Source organism: Festucalex cinctus, chromosome 10 (genome assembly GCF_051991245.1).
Source record: "Festucalex cinctus isolate MCC-2025b chromosome 10, RoL_Fcin_1.0, whole genome shotgun sequence".
Classification (NCBI taxonomy): domain Eukaryota; kingdom Metazoa; phylum Chordata; class Actinopteri; order Syngnathiformes; family Syngnathidae; genus Festucalex; species Festucalex cinctus.
The window spans coordinates 12,358,283-12,371,598 of NC_135420.1; the positions used below are offsets into that span (position 1 = coordinate 12,358,283).

A 13,316-nucleotide genomic window follows, 5' to 3' on the forward strand; every position below is an offset into this window, starting at 1 on the left:
AGAACATTTCTTTTGATGAAAACTGTCATGTTTTTAAATGTGTCATGGTCTTTTTCTCACTAGAAAGTTGAGGGCACATGCAAGCTGTTTGACTACGTCAAGTTTCCAGCTCACTGACACGGATCGTCCCCTCTTCAGGTAAAGGTCAAGGGCCCCATACTTTACGAACTCTTGGACCATTATGTCTGCAAATAGCAAGAAGGTTTGCTTTAACAAACAGCTGCAAAGAGTCTGAGATGGTCATCCAAAGCTTCAGTAATGTGAGGTGAAGGAAGACTCATCAATACATATTTGTACTTTTGCGGATGGAAAACAAATATGCAAGGTCAACCAATCAAATCATATTGTGAACCCCTTTGGAAGACATCACACAGTAAAATGTTATGAAGAAAAGGTCAACAACCTACGTTAAGGTTGAACTTACTTTTTGTTCCATGGACACTGAGGCCATAAACCAAGAGCAGGTGTTTGTGTGAGATTTGACTCATTATGCTGGCAGCTTCAAAAAATGACTGAGTGGCAAAAAAAAAACAAAAAAACAAAATACATGTCACATGCTTCATAATGATGCAACTGAATCAAGAGCTCAATAAATCAATTTATTTCTGTTTTCTAATCATGTTAAACTCACTTCCCAGCAGTTCTTGTGACTACTATCAAGTTCTTTAAGTAGAACATCAGTCACATGTTTCTCCCCGTCACGACTGTCGGTTTTGGAGCCTTTGAAAACTCTTGTAAAGGATCCTTGTCCAAGGCTCTCCCCCTAGTAAGCATGTAAGGAAGGTTAAGAAAATTAGAGTCAAGTCACTAAAGTAAATGCACAACCTAAAAACCTAGAGCTCTATTTCCGAAGACTGGTACATCTTCATTTTCGTGCCAGGTTGATTTTAGTTTAGCGTGTTTGGGAATTTGGCAGACTGGTCTCCAAGTGCCTTACTTCGCAGTGGTGGTGTGAAGGTCTGCTTGCAGTTATAAAATGTCATTTGCATCCTTTAATCTTCATCATGGACGCTAACATGTCAAATTCTGATACCTCAGTGCCAAAAACAAGTGCGTCTCGACTGCGCTGGAATCAAGTGAGTTCACTCTCACAATGGCACAAATACTACTTTAATACTGCGTATGTCTACGAAAACACCAAAAGAAAGAAAACCAACATGGTCAACAGGGGTGAGGATCGAACCCACAACCTCACTGACGGGAGATGACCACTCTACCACTGAGCCATGCCTCCCCAGATCAGCAGTTGGACTGCACTTTGTGCTATGCCCCTAAAGTCTGACAGTAAGTAGCTCAATCAAAATTGTTGAGAATAGCCCTCTAGTTTTACAAAAGGTAGATACATCATACAATAACAGCGGTAGCTGTTATCTGAACCGCTTATCGTCACGCATGGCATGCTAATTTCCTAGAGGTAATGCAATCGGAAGACAGTTTTGCAGCTATCAACTGCTACAGCAACATACCCATTTTAGGTCTTCATAATTGATCATGTGGAACTGGATATGACTGAACTTTTTCCTCTCCGGTGTTGGGGATCCTTGCGCCTCAACAGAGATGCCGTTGCGTATGATGATGAGATTTGTGAGCTCTATAGAGGGACCAGTGAAAATACAGTATCTATTGTCATATCATATGGAAAGTCAGAAAATTGGAAGTCACATATCAAAAAAGTTGTTTTGATGTTTAAGGATTTTCTGTTCTTGATATCCTTAGCATAGTTTATTCAGTTCAGAAGTAAGCAACCTTTGGGTTGGGGTGGACAGCAATGACCGAGCTTGGCAGGCACGTTATCCAGCAAAAGCTTGTGTTGCTGGTAAAAGTTGGTGAGCTCTCTCAAACTGGAAAAGGACTTCTGGACACCGGGAAGACGGAAGTGCTCACTCTTAACGATGAGACAATCTTTGTAATCAAGTCCAAGCGGAGTCTTAATGAACATACACACGACATAGTCACTGTCTTGTGGTTGGTAAGTAAGTATGTCATTAAAGCGCAATTTACCTGAATACAAACAGTCAGGAAGAAGTTATCATAATCTTTGGGACTCTGCCGGAGTAGGAATGTTCCATCTTTGACCCCGGACCTTTTCAACTTGTCGACTGCAAACTCGGATCTGATTGGAGATGCCATAAAAAATTCTTAATTGGTGTTCTGGTAGTGGATGAATTATTTGTCAAAAGGACTTACGTGATTGGACCATGGCAATGATTTTTGAAACCCTCCAGAAGACTTTCAGGTACAGTGTCGTGACAGAAGTAGTGGCTGGAGTCTGTGGTCAGTCTGAAGTAGCCATCAATAAGTGACACAAATGACAGCGCTTCTTTGAGACTCTGGAAATTGGCTTCCTTTGGTACAGATCAAAGAGGAATGCATTCTTTATTTTTTCTTATTACGTTTGGGCACAAGCCACACTACAAACTGACTTACCATGTATCTGTCATCATGACGAAACACGGCTACCATCCTGTTGTTTTCCTGCTCATGAGATACCCGCTTCATACTGATGGCAATGATGTCCTGGAAATCACAGAAAGTCTGCCACTCCTACAGAGGAATAATGAGTATAGATTTGTTATTTGTTTCAAACCCAGACCCTAATCTTTTAGATAGACTTGCTTGGTCACTACAGTACCACAACCAATTCCAATCTTCCTTAATGCAATAACGTATCTTGCGCTCACCAAGGACCCATCAGGATGACGAGTTCCGCTGGTTTGAATTCCAATTTCCCCAGCTATCTTCACATGGGTGAACGTTCCACTGGAATGGGAAGAACCGGCGCTAACTTGGTAGATCTCACTTCCTAATGTGGGAACAATGCCAGCCATTTCAACCAAGTACTTCAGTTTCAGGCTGTACTTGTCCACAGAGATGTTTCCAAGCTTCTTTAAGAAACGCTTGAGAGTATTTCTGATTCGATAGCGATCCAGGCGATTGCGTTTCTGGATGTCGTGGCGGTGTGACCCAGGAAGGCAAGATTTGTAGCTGAGGGTAAAGAGTAAATGAAATTCTTAATTACGTTGAGAGGTATTTGGTAGAAAGTGCTGCACAGAATCTTAACTTTAATACCAGTGGTGCACATTCCATCAATATTGATGCAAGGTCGGTCAATCAGTCAATGATGTACGCCCATTTTGTTGATGATTAACGAATGATGGGAAATAAAATTTAAAAAAAATGATGGAAGAGGGTTTTTGTCTATCAATGTAATCATCAATAACCAGGTCAGTACCAATGGACCTTCTCAGTCTGTTAATGACGGACGCCAAATTCACGGACGAATGACGCATTACGGAAACACTGACGGACACCCACTTAGGTACGTACATACCTACCACAGAGTACTTGCACTTCTTTCCCGGGTCTGCGGCCAAGGTACTCTTTTTCTCCTGCTGTAAACAAGTAAATATAGACTCGCCAGGTACGCTATATAATCCCTCGCACACCATTCTCCAAGTCTTCCCTCTTCTAGCCGTGTCCCAGTACTGATAGCCGGCTGTGTTGTAGAGCTTGGGTGACTACAGACCAAGATGATAATGTTTTTCCCCCGTTGTAAATTCCACTAATTGCTACGTTTATGCAAGCATTAGTTTAGTGCTCAGTGCATTTATTTTACATCAGGCATGTTGTCGAACAGCTAAGGCTGTCCTTCTGTGCGCCATTTTACGTCATGCAAGTTATTGAACAGCTAAGGGGTCTTAAAAAGGTGAAGTATTGAGTCCATTGGCTGTATGTGGCAGTATTCTCGGCAGTTACGAATGTGCACAACTGCACATACTATATGTGGCAACATTAGTGAGGAATCGTAGTCCCGACTGTTGATGATTGCCGACGATCAAAATTCATTGACGGGCCCACCTCTGTTTAAAACAGATGACATGATAAATGTACTGCCATGTAAGAAAATTATTCATATACAAATGGCAATGGTACTTTGGAGTGCAAATCATCCAGTTGCAAGACCACACCCTCAAACTAAGAGAATGACACCTTGGTCTAAATACTGTGTATACCTGATGATCTTGCAGAGCTCCCTTACAGTCAGATGCTGCTCCTTTGCGATCCTCCACAAGTCCAGCACTGCCAGGCCAAGGCATTCTTCTTGAACGCTCAAAGGCGGAGCCACTCCGGCTTCACCTGTGATGAAGTCACTTCGTACCTATATCACCAAAGGAATCAGTCACATAAAAATAAAAACTACTACTATAGTACTACTATTATTAAGTTATTTATAACGTCGATCCTTGAAGCACCACAATTTTTCAGAGGGTGATATGCCCTTTTTATACCGAAAAACATAATAATAATAATAATAATGGCGGGAAATGATTTATATAGTATATAATAGATCATGTTGTTCTTTACCTGGGCAAAAAGATAGTCAATGACAGAGTAGTCAAGCACAGGACTAATTCTGTCTCTGGTCAGACTGTAGCGGTATGACATTTTTGTTCCCTGTCCATACCAGTTTCCAAAGAAAAACCTGTAAATGAATCACACACCATTTAGTCTCAGACTGACCAAAAAACAAGTTACACTGCTTTACATTACATGGAGATTATTATTATTATTATTATTATTATTATTATTATTATTATTATTATTATTATTATTATTATTATTATTATTATTATTATTATTATTATTATTATTATGATGATGATGAAGACAAGTACTTATAGGACATGGATGGATGGATGAATAACAATACTGACTTCCAGTGTGTATAATGAATGTCAACCATTGAGTTTTGTTGCTGTGTTATGATCACAACTGGCGTGATCATTGGGCAACTAAAAATACACAAACCTGACTCTGAAGTGGACTTGTATGTTTTCTTCCGTGTTGAACATGTGCGATGGAGGATACCAGAATGAGAGATCACCAGATGCCAAACCAAAAAGACTTTGGTAAACTGGTAAGATTCCTTAAGAAATAAATAACACGTGCATCCTCATATAATACAAACATAATCATTTAAATGACTATATTTTCATCTTACCACATCTTTTTGCAGCTTGGATGCAAACATTTTCAGCAGAGACATGGCCACAGGTTATGTGTATTGTCATTGCATCTTTAGTAGGAGGGAAGAAATACAAGTGTACTTGCAGACTGGAACCAGTGCTCGAACTGGACCTCTGGCTGTCCCCGCGGTCTCTAATCATTAGAGGAGTAAACTCCTCCTCGCTCAGATCCATGGATGTTTCTAGGGATGAAATCAACTCACTGAAGATCTACAGGTAACATTTGTGGATAGAGGGGTGGGCACACAAAGACGTCACTACATTTCAAAAGCTTCACATATTTATATACGAGCTGCCTTCCTTTACTCTTTTACGGAGGTACTTCCCGTCATAGTCATTTGTCATGTCGGATTAACATTGACATATGAATGAATAGAAATTGCAGGTATAACGGCAATATAGTGGTTAGCAAATCAATCTCAAAATAACATATAAGGTCACTGATATGAATCCGGCCTTCCTGTGTACATTTCTCCCCTTGCTTAGATATGTTTTGTTTGGGTTGTCTGATTTCCAGTCACATTAAGAAAACATGTATGTTAGGTGAATTGAACAATACATCATGGGTGTCAAACAAACGGCCGGTGGGCCACAACTGGCCTGTTTAGAGGTTGAAATGGGCTGATAGGACGGATGTGAAAGTTAAAAAAATATATACTGTAACAACTTTGCAGTGATGAGGCTGGGAATTTATACAGGCTGAGTGATGACTTGTAATTGAAAGCCAAGGGCAAAAGTTTGAGCACACAGCTAAAATAGATTTTTGAAAGAACACCTCCTTGTCATTCTTACAATGTCTGGGTGGGAGTTTTAGCAGTCAGTATGGCCATTTGGTTCATTACAGTTCCACTCCGGCCTATAATTCTATAAATGTTAAAACATTGTAATAAATAAATAAATAAATAAATAAACAAATAAATAAATAAAAGGCAATTCAGTCTTAGTCAACAGTTTCACAAATGAGTTTAGCTCGGTTGAATCGTCTTGTTCATACAATGCCATGAACGTACTTTTTATTTATTTTTTAATGTATAAAGCAGTGGTAAGGGGGTTTCGCACAAAGTGCCATTCAAGCAAGGACTGGAACTGGTCTCAAGCATTGTCTAAATATTTACATTGAAACGAAACCTATATTAAGCACAATGTCAGTGGTTCTCAATCACGGTCCTGGTATATGCCACCACTGGTATAAAGTATACATTGACAGGGAAAATGATCTTTTTATATATTTTTTTGTTTATTTATTTTTTTGTTGCTTGTACAGTTCATGGGCCAGTTTGTTATGAAAATTATTATGCACACACCATTTTAATTTGGAATTATAAAATAGTAAGTTTGCAATAATAAAGAACTCCTGATGTTTTCTTTACAGCAAACCAAGCCATCATTCCTCCTTGGTTTGGGATCACTGGTCTATTAATGATGACACACGTAAGAGAAATGAAAACTGACTGTTGAAAATGAATTTGAATTCAACCACAATCACCTTTTGAGCCTACCTAACATGAGTGTTGTCAATACCGTGAGGCATTGACAAGAACTAAGAATTGGTACATGTGATTATGTAGGAATTGTCTATCAGTCAGTCACTCTTTCAGAATTTATCTTTGGGAAATTCCTTTTAATCTGAGAAAGGAAAGGGAAATAAATGTAACAAAAAGACATTATTTGGTTCGTATGATACCACTATAAACATTTTGGAGATATGTAATACTACAAATGTGATTTTTTTTTTTTACATGAAAACCTAAGAACCAAATAAATACACGTGCGAAATATGTCATCTTAACTGGTGTTTACCTATTTCAAATATTGTGAAACAAAAGTCAAAAGCCTGATTAAAAAATAAAATAAAATGCAGGTGACAAATAAGCACTAAAACATCAAAGCAGAAAAGATAAAATATCAACAAATCCCCTTTTACCTTTACATTTGTATGGCAGAAGTCCTAAGGTTGGTCATTTGTTCAGGGATTTCTTCTCTTTATTTGCCCGTGTGAGTCTGCAGGAAGTCTTTGACAGGTTTTCCTGTTTTAGATGTCACGCGATCAGTAACTTTTTTTTTTCCATTCGTCTATCTGTGAATTGAGTTATAACATTCTCAAAAGGTAATTCTTACTTTCTCATGTGTGATTGTCATCTCAACTGAATTAAGTGTGTAATTCTGATTAGATTTATATGTATTAGTGTTTGTAAATTCACGTCATGCAGAAATGAACTCGCTGCAGCTGAGCTTACAGGAAAACAGAAGCAACCGACCGCTGTGGTTTCCTTGTTCAGCACAGAGGTTCTCACAAGTTTCCTGTCACAGCAACAACCATGTGGGCTGAACTGCAAACATTTCAATGCTTGTATTTAAAATGATATTTCTAGACCTGTTTTTCGTCATACTGTAACTGCTTGCATATTTTTGGTTCGACTCAAAATTTAGAATTTGCTTTTTCTTTGTCACTGTCACGTTGTGTTTCTTTGTCACTGGTTGAATGTTTAATAGGGGAAATGAAAAAAATCATATTATTGTTTTATGATCATGTTGTTTAAAAAATAAAATGATAAATATTAAAAATAATACACAAATTTCCCTGCCCTGCGATTGGCTGGCAATTGGTTCATGGTTCAGCCTAATGCCTGAAGCCAGCTGGGATAGGCTCCAGCACCCCCACAACCCTTGTCAGGAGTAAGTGGTTAAGAAAATGGATGGATGGATGGATGGATGGAAATTTCTGTCATAATAATCATAACATAAACTTTGTTAACTGTTTAACCTTGGCATATTAAAAGGTCTAGCTTCACTAGGGTCAAAATACAATAATAGTAATAATAATAATAATAATAATAATAATAATAATGATAATAATAATAATTATTATTATTATCATTATTATTATTATTATCCATCCATTTTCTTGACCTCTTATTCCTCACAAGGAATTCCCCGCGGGGGGTGCTGGAGCCTATCTCAGCTGGCGCTGGGCAGTAGGCAGGGTACACTGATTGCCAGCCAATTGCGGTATTATTATTATTATTATTATTATTATTATTATTATTATTATTGTTATTATTATTATTATTATTATTATTATTATTAACACACACACAAATTTAATTTATATAGCCCTTTAGTTACAAGAGAGTCTCAAAGGGCTTCACAACAAATTATTCAATAATTAGTTTAGAAATCAGAAGCCTTATATTTAGGGTTCATTTTAATGAGTAGCCTTTATTCTGGGCTTTATTGTAAGTAATAGCCTTTATGTTGGGCCTTGTATTTCATGTAAGCCAATAACAAGGAAGAAAAAACAAAAACAGGATGCAGTTCAAGTTTAAAAAAAATATTTTTATTCATACAAGATATCCACTTCATCTGATTCTTTGCAAGTAAATAAATAATAACAGTTGAAAAATATAAATAAAAATTAGGTTTAAAAAAAATAAAAAACATGAAAAGGTATTCCTGTTATGTTGACATTCATACCAATACATTTAACAAGAAGGAACATGGGAAAGAAACATACTTTAATGATGTTCAAGTCTTGCGTGCTATTGTGATGTCTTTTTATGGCCGTTTTGCAAACCAGTGTTTGTGTTACACCTTGCAGCAGAGTCGTGAAGACAGGTGGACAACCGGTCGGTCACAGCACCCGATCCTCCAACTCTGTCTTCAACCACATCTTCTGGTGTTGAGAGAAGGTCCCATATCTTGGTGGTATGGTCAGGTGCAGTTAGAGGAACAAGGTTGAATGGCTTGTCTGTGAAATGGAAGAAGGAGAAACTTGTTGGCCAAATGATGACTGGAAGGAGGATGTTCTTACCTGTTTGGGCATCTGCGGTGAGGTGGAAACTGTGCTTGTACTTGTCCCTATCAAACTGGACAGACATTTTCTTGTCCTTGGAACAGCAATGTGACATGACTGATGGTTTAAACACAGTGATGTACCGGTTGGTGGCCCGGAGGAGGATGTTGTCGCTGGTGGCAAGAGGGCAAGCTCTTGAGGTAAGGGCACAGGAGTGCTCTTCCTTTGCACGGGTTCGGTAGACCTGGAGGTCGTAATACAAGGAATTGAACAAGAAACTTGAAGTTATTTCCCAAACTAAAGGTCACTTTGATGAAGAATGTGGGTGTGGTGTTTGTATTAGTATATAATGTCACTGGTGTTATGCTTATATTAATACATTGCGCAGAAAGTAGCGGAAAAACCCATAAATGACACACATCTGTGTACAATATGCCCTCCCAAAATCACCTTAAAAACCTTTTTGTTTCCCCTTTGTACTTGAGTATACGGTCCCTTGATTTGCTGGTATAATGTATTTGCCGAGTGAATAATGTGAAAGCAAAGATTCAGAGCATAAGAATGAAGTGTAAATGCTTTTAAATCCAAGTTTAAAAAAAAAAAACTAAGTCCTTTTCCCATCTGATTAAAGAGCATTTTCAAAACCATATTTTTCAAAATCTTGTTCTTGCACTGTACACTATTATTTCATATTATTTTAGTCAGATATGTTGTATTTATTTGCTTTGCTTTTAAATCTCTTAATGGGGTTTGCAACTGTTTATAAATGTTGTATTTTTAATTACAGTAAACGAAGCATATTATTAGCATTGGGCCGTAACCTTGTACTTCCAAAATAGTCACTTTTCAGGAGATTGTTCAACCGTTAACATTGCATCATCTAAGAGAACAAGCCTTTTTTAACACTTAATTTTGGTCAATAATTTGAAAATATAACTGAAGGCAGCGATATGAAATGTGCTATAAATCACACACACGCACCCCCACAGTCTTTACACAGACACGCACACCTTCATGTCCTGCATCGGAAGTCGCAAATTGACAGCACGCTCCACTGCCCCATAGGGATGTAATGATAAGAGCAATATCGTGATCTGTATTAAAAATTTCACAATGTCGTCATGGTCACAATATTTAAAAGGAACACATCGGTTAAAAAAGTCAGGTTGATTTCCATTTGTGCAGTTCTAGCACCCTCTAGTGGCTAGTTTATTAGTGCAATTTAATTTTCATTAGGGATGTTTTGGCCTTCTAGGTTTAAAATTTATGCTAATTGTCAGATGAAGGGGAACATCATTTGCTTGCGAAGCGATCAATGTGTGCTTGCATTAGTAAAGTAAGTGCCTCAATATTGTTATTAGAGATTGCAGGTGGTTTATATGCATTGCTGTTATGTACAAAAGCACAATATTGTGCTTTTTTTAGTAAGAGCTCTACAATATTGTGATCTTTTTTAAATACCCCCCCCCCCCCCTAAACAACCCCTACACACACACACACACACACACACACACACACACACCATATCGCGATAATTATCGTATCGTGACCTTCATTTCTTGATATCGTATCGTGATGTTTGGGTATTGTTACATCGATACTGCCCCATCTCCTTTGACTCTTCCAATTTGAGTCTCCGCAGCAATGAAGGTGCCCCAGTACAGAAACGTGCATTTGTAATTGATCTGTACGCAAATAAAGTTCTTTAAAAACCGAAATGTGCAGCAGTCTAGCGAGTAAATAGCGAGTTTTGCCGTATTTGTGAGTTCACAAACTCCCGAGAATACATCTTGTACCGAGCTCGTTGATTTCTACCAATCCGAACCACTGGTGGTTTGGACCAATCACAGAGCGACATTGTGTTTGGGGCGGGACATGCAGCTGTGACGAAACCTGAAAGCTAGCGTCGACGCCGGAGCTAACGAACAAACCTAACATGGACAAATGGACACTGCAATGAATTCTGTTCTTGCAGAATTACTCACCGTTTCCTTGTTGGATGTTGAACAGCGAGAGGCGCTTCGTGCATTTCTAGCTGGTAAGACGTTCATGCACCCCCCTTCGACAAGAACGAAGACGACATTTTCATCCGTGGCCGTGCTTGGTCAAAACAATTGTGCACAATGCCGCATCGTCCAATCAGCTCGAAGTATTATACTGTACAGAATGACCCACTTTTCCCGAGCAAATTACCATGGAGCGGTCCCAGGTTGATATTATGGAGAACTCCGTTGAGTGAAGCGCAATATCAATTGTTACCTGTGTGCAATCTCAGATCAATTGCGCCCACATTGCCCATAGCAAAAACCGGCTCTGTTTGTCCGTTTCGGGTGACGCTAGCTGCCTGCTTTTTCTGTGTTGTCCTTTTTCACTGGCGCTTGACTTCGGTTGGCATGTTTTTGTTTCCATGTCTTGTCCGGAACACGGCTCTGTGTAATCTTGTTAGCACTATTGTCCTCCATATTTTGTTAAATAAATTATTTGTATTACTTCTTGAGTTGCTATTTCCTGGTTCTTATCCCCAAGACAAACTCTGTGTTAGATTGGTAAGTTTGGTCACAGAAAGTCACCTCTACAATATCAACAAATAGGGTTAAGTCACTTGGTGACAAGACTCCAACAGACCAGAAAACTAAATACACTCATGTTAATAATCATTCAAATGATGCACATAATCATAATCCGTGTGTCCTTTTGTAACCCAGTATGTGGTTGGGTGTGAGACAAACCTTTATTAAAATATCCATCCATCCATTTTCTTAACCGCTTGCTCCTCACAAGGGTCGCGGGGGTGCTGGAGCCTATCCCAGCTGGCTTCGGGCAGTAGGCGGGGTACACCCTGAACTGGTTGCCAGCCAATCGTAGCTTTATTAAAAATATTGGAAAAATATATAATTTATTTTATAATTTACCGGTACTACTAAAAATCAAGTACCAGCCTATAGCTACTATAAAGTTAAACTAGCCCACGTAGTTAGTGTGTAACCGGCAGCGTTCACCCCAGGAATTGAACCTGAAACAACATGTTTCAAGTAGTGTTACCACTCAGGTATGTTTATTTTATTTTTATTTTTTGGACCTTGTGCATTTAAATAATTTTAATCATGGGTGTGGATAAATTCAGTCATGGACTGTGAGAGTTCCACCCTGTTAGGTAAATATTTGCAAGCACTGTAAAGTGTTAAATATGTAAATATTTAACAATAATTAGTGGTTATTTTTCGTATAATACCTTATGTGACCCTTATTCCATGTTTTTTTTTTTTGCCCTTTAAAAAAATTAATAAAATAAAATAATAATAATAATAATAATAATAATAATAATAATAATAATAATAATAATAATAATAATAATAATAAAATGATAATGTGTGTTCAGTATTTAGGACCATGAAAAAACATTCAAGAATTAAAAATATATATAAGGAAATTTCCTAGTCACACATGCGCAATTAGATTAAAAATTTAGTTGCACTGTCTTCAACTTTAGGTGCAAAATGCCAACATTTAGGAGCAATTTAGAGCCATGCAACTAACTGTTTAGCTCAGTGGTCCTCACAGAAGCTGCCGCAGTCCCTACCACCAGGAATGACAAAGATCCTCGGTGAAGCACAAGCCGAAGTGACTCACTAGAATGTCTCATTAGTGTAAATGCAAAAGGGCAACAATGCAATGTTCAGAGTTGTATTCAGCAATATTCAGAAGTTATTCAAAATCAAAGAAGTCTGTTGCTATGGGCTAAGGTGCACAAATGACTTAAAAAAATGATAAGAACAAACATAAAGAAAATGTGTGTTTCTTTTAATGGTGTTTGGGAATTTATTGTATTGTATATGTAGGGCAGGGGAGTCAAACACTCGGCCCGCGGGCCGGATCAGGCCCGCAAAGGGGTTTAATCTGGCCCGCGAGACGACTTTGTAAGGTAAAAAAATAAGTATTTGTAATGTTGGACCAATTAATCAACCAGCCACAATCAAATATATAAATTTGTAATTACACAAGCAGTCTTTAGATGAGTAATGTAACTTGTACACGGAATCACCGTGGAAGTCATTATTTTACACACAACTTAAAGTTATAGTTTATAGACCAACATAAACGTGTTAAATACGACATAAATTCAATTCCTGGTAACACAAATACATATGACAGGGATTATTAACGTCCTTATAACTTGATTAACTGTGCCACACAATGCATTCTGGGAACTATATATATGAAAAACAGGCAGCTTTAACACGTCCGGAACTCATAGAAGCAAAGTACTGCCACGTTTCATTTGCATTTGTGTTATTTTTTTAAGCAATAGATTCCAGTTGAGCTCCACAATTTAAGGCTGGCCCAAAAATCGCAAAAATCTGCAAATAATTGATGGCAATTGTTTTTAAGTTATATGCCATTATTTTACAGATTCGGCCCACTTAGTAATATATTTTCCTCCATGCCTGAGCTAATATGAGTTTGACAACCCTGATGTAGGGCTTTACTTTCACTCG

General features: G+C 38.1%; 2 protein-coding genes across 2 annotated transcripts in view; both read right to left on the reverse strand.

Annotated features, from left to right (window-relative positions):
* jak3 (Janus kinase 3 (a protein tyrosine kinase, leukocyte)) overlaps window positions 1-7,059 on the reverse strand; it is a 15,974-nt gene extending 8,915 nt beyond the window's left edge. The window contains exons 1-14 of the mRNA XM_077533809.1: window positions 6,952-7,059; window positions 5,003-5,209; window positions 4,810-4,927; window positions 4,366-4,483; window positions 4,014-4,159; window positions 2,682-2,985; window positions 2,428-2,544; window positions 2,188-2,345; window positions 2,002-2,113; window positions 1,747-1,927; window positions 1,467-1,591; window positions 632-763; window positions 425-512; window positions 61-185 (exon numbers count right to left, since the gene is read on the reverse strand). Coding sequence (XP_077389935.1) covers window positions 61-185; window positions 425-512; window positions 632-763; window positions 1,467-1,591; window positions 1,747-1,927; window positions 2,002-2,113; window positions 2,188-2,345; window positions 2,428-2,544; window positions 2,682-2,985; window positions 4,014-4,159; window positions 4,366-4,483; window positions 4,810-4,927; window positions 5,003-5,201 — 1,923 coding nt within the window. The 5' untranslated portion in view covers window positions 5,202-5,209; window positions 6,952-7,059. The remainder of the gene's footprint in view (window positions 1-60; window positions 186-424; window positions 513-631; window positions 764-1,466; window positions 1,592-1,746; window positions 1,928-2,001; window positions 2,114-2,187; window positions 2,346-2,427; window positions 2,545-2,681; window positions 2,986-4,013; window positions 4,160-4,365; window positions 4,484-4,809; window positions 4,928-5,002; window positions 5,210-6,951) is intronic.
* Window positions 7,060-8,566: 1,507 nt separating this feature from the next.
* Window positions 8,567-11,038, reverse strand: LOC144027166 (uncharacterized). The gene is made up of 3 exons (XM_077534486.1): window positions 10,806-11,038; window positions 8,839-9,064; window positions 8,567-8,775 (listed from the first exon to the last, which is right to left on the reverse strand). Exons 1-3 carry the CDS (start codon window positions 10,869-10,871, stop codon window positions 8,567-8,569), a joined length of 501 nt encoding a protein of 166 aa, XP_077390612.1. The 5' UTR covers window positions 10,872-11,038.
* Between the last annotated feature and the right edge of the window lie 2,278 nt (window positions 11,039-13,316).

Bases quoted from the DNA above. Each gene is read 5' to 3' on its own strand.
- LOC144027166 (XM_077534486.1), bottom strand. From the start codon at position 10,871: ATGAACGTCTTACCAGCTAGAAATGCACGAAGCGCCTCTCGCTGTTCA. The intron at 9,065-10,805 runs GTGAGTAATTCT...TACGACCTCCAG, and splicing joins CAACATCCAACAAGGAAACG to GTCTACCGAACCCGTGCAAA. The intron at 8,776-8,838 runs GTAAGAACATCC...TCCATTTCACAG, and splicing joins CACCGCAGATGCCCAAACAG to ACAAGCCATTCAACCTTGTT.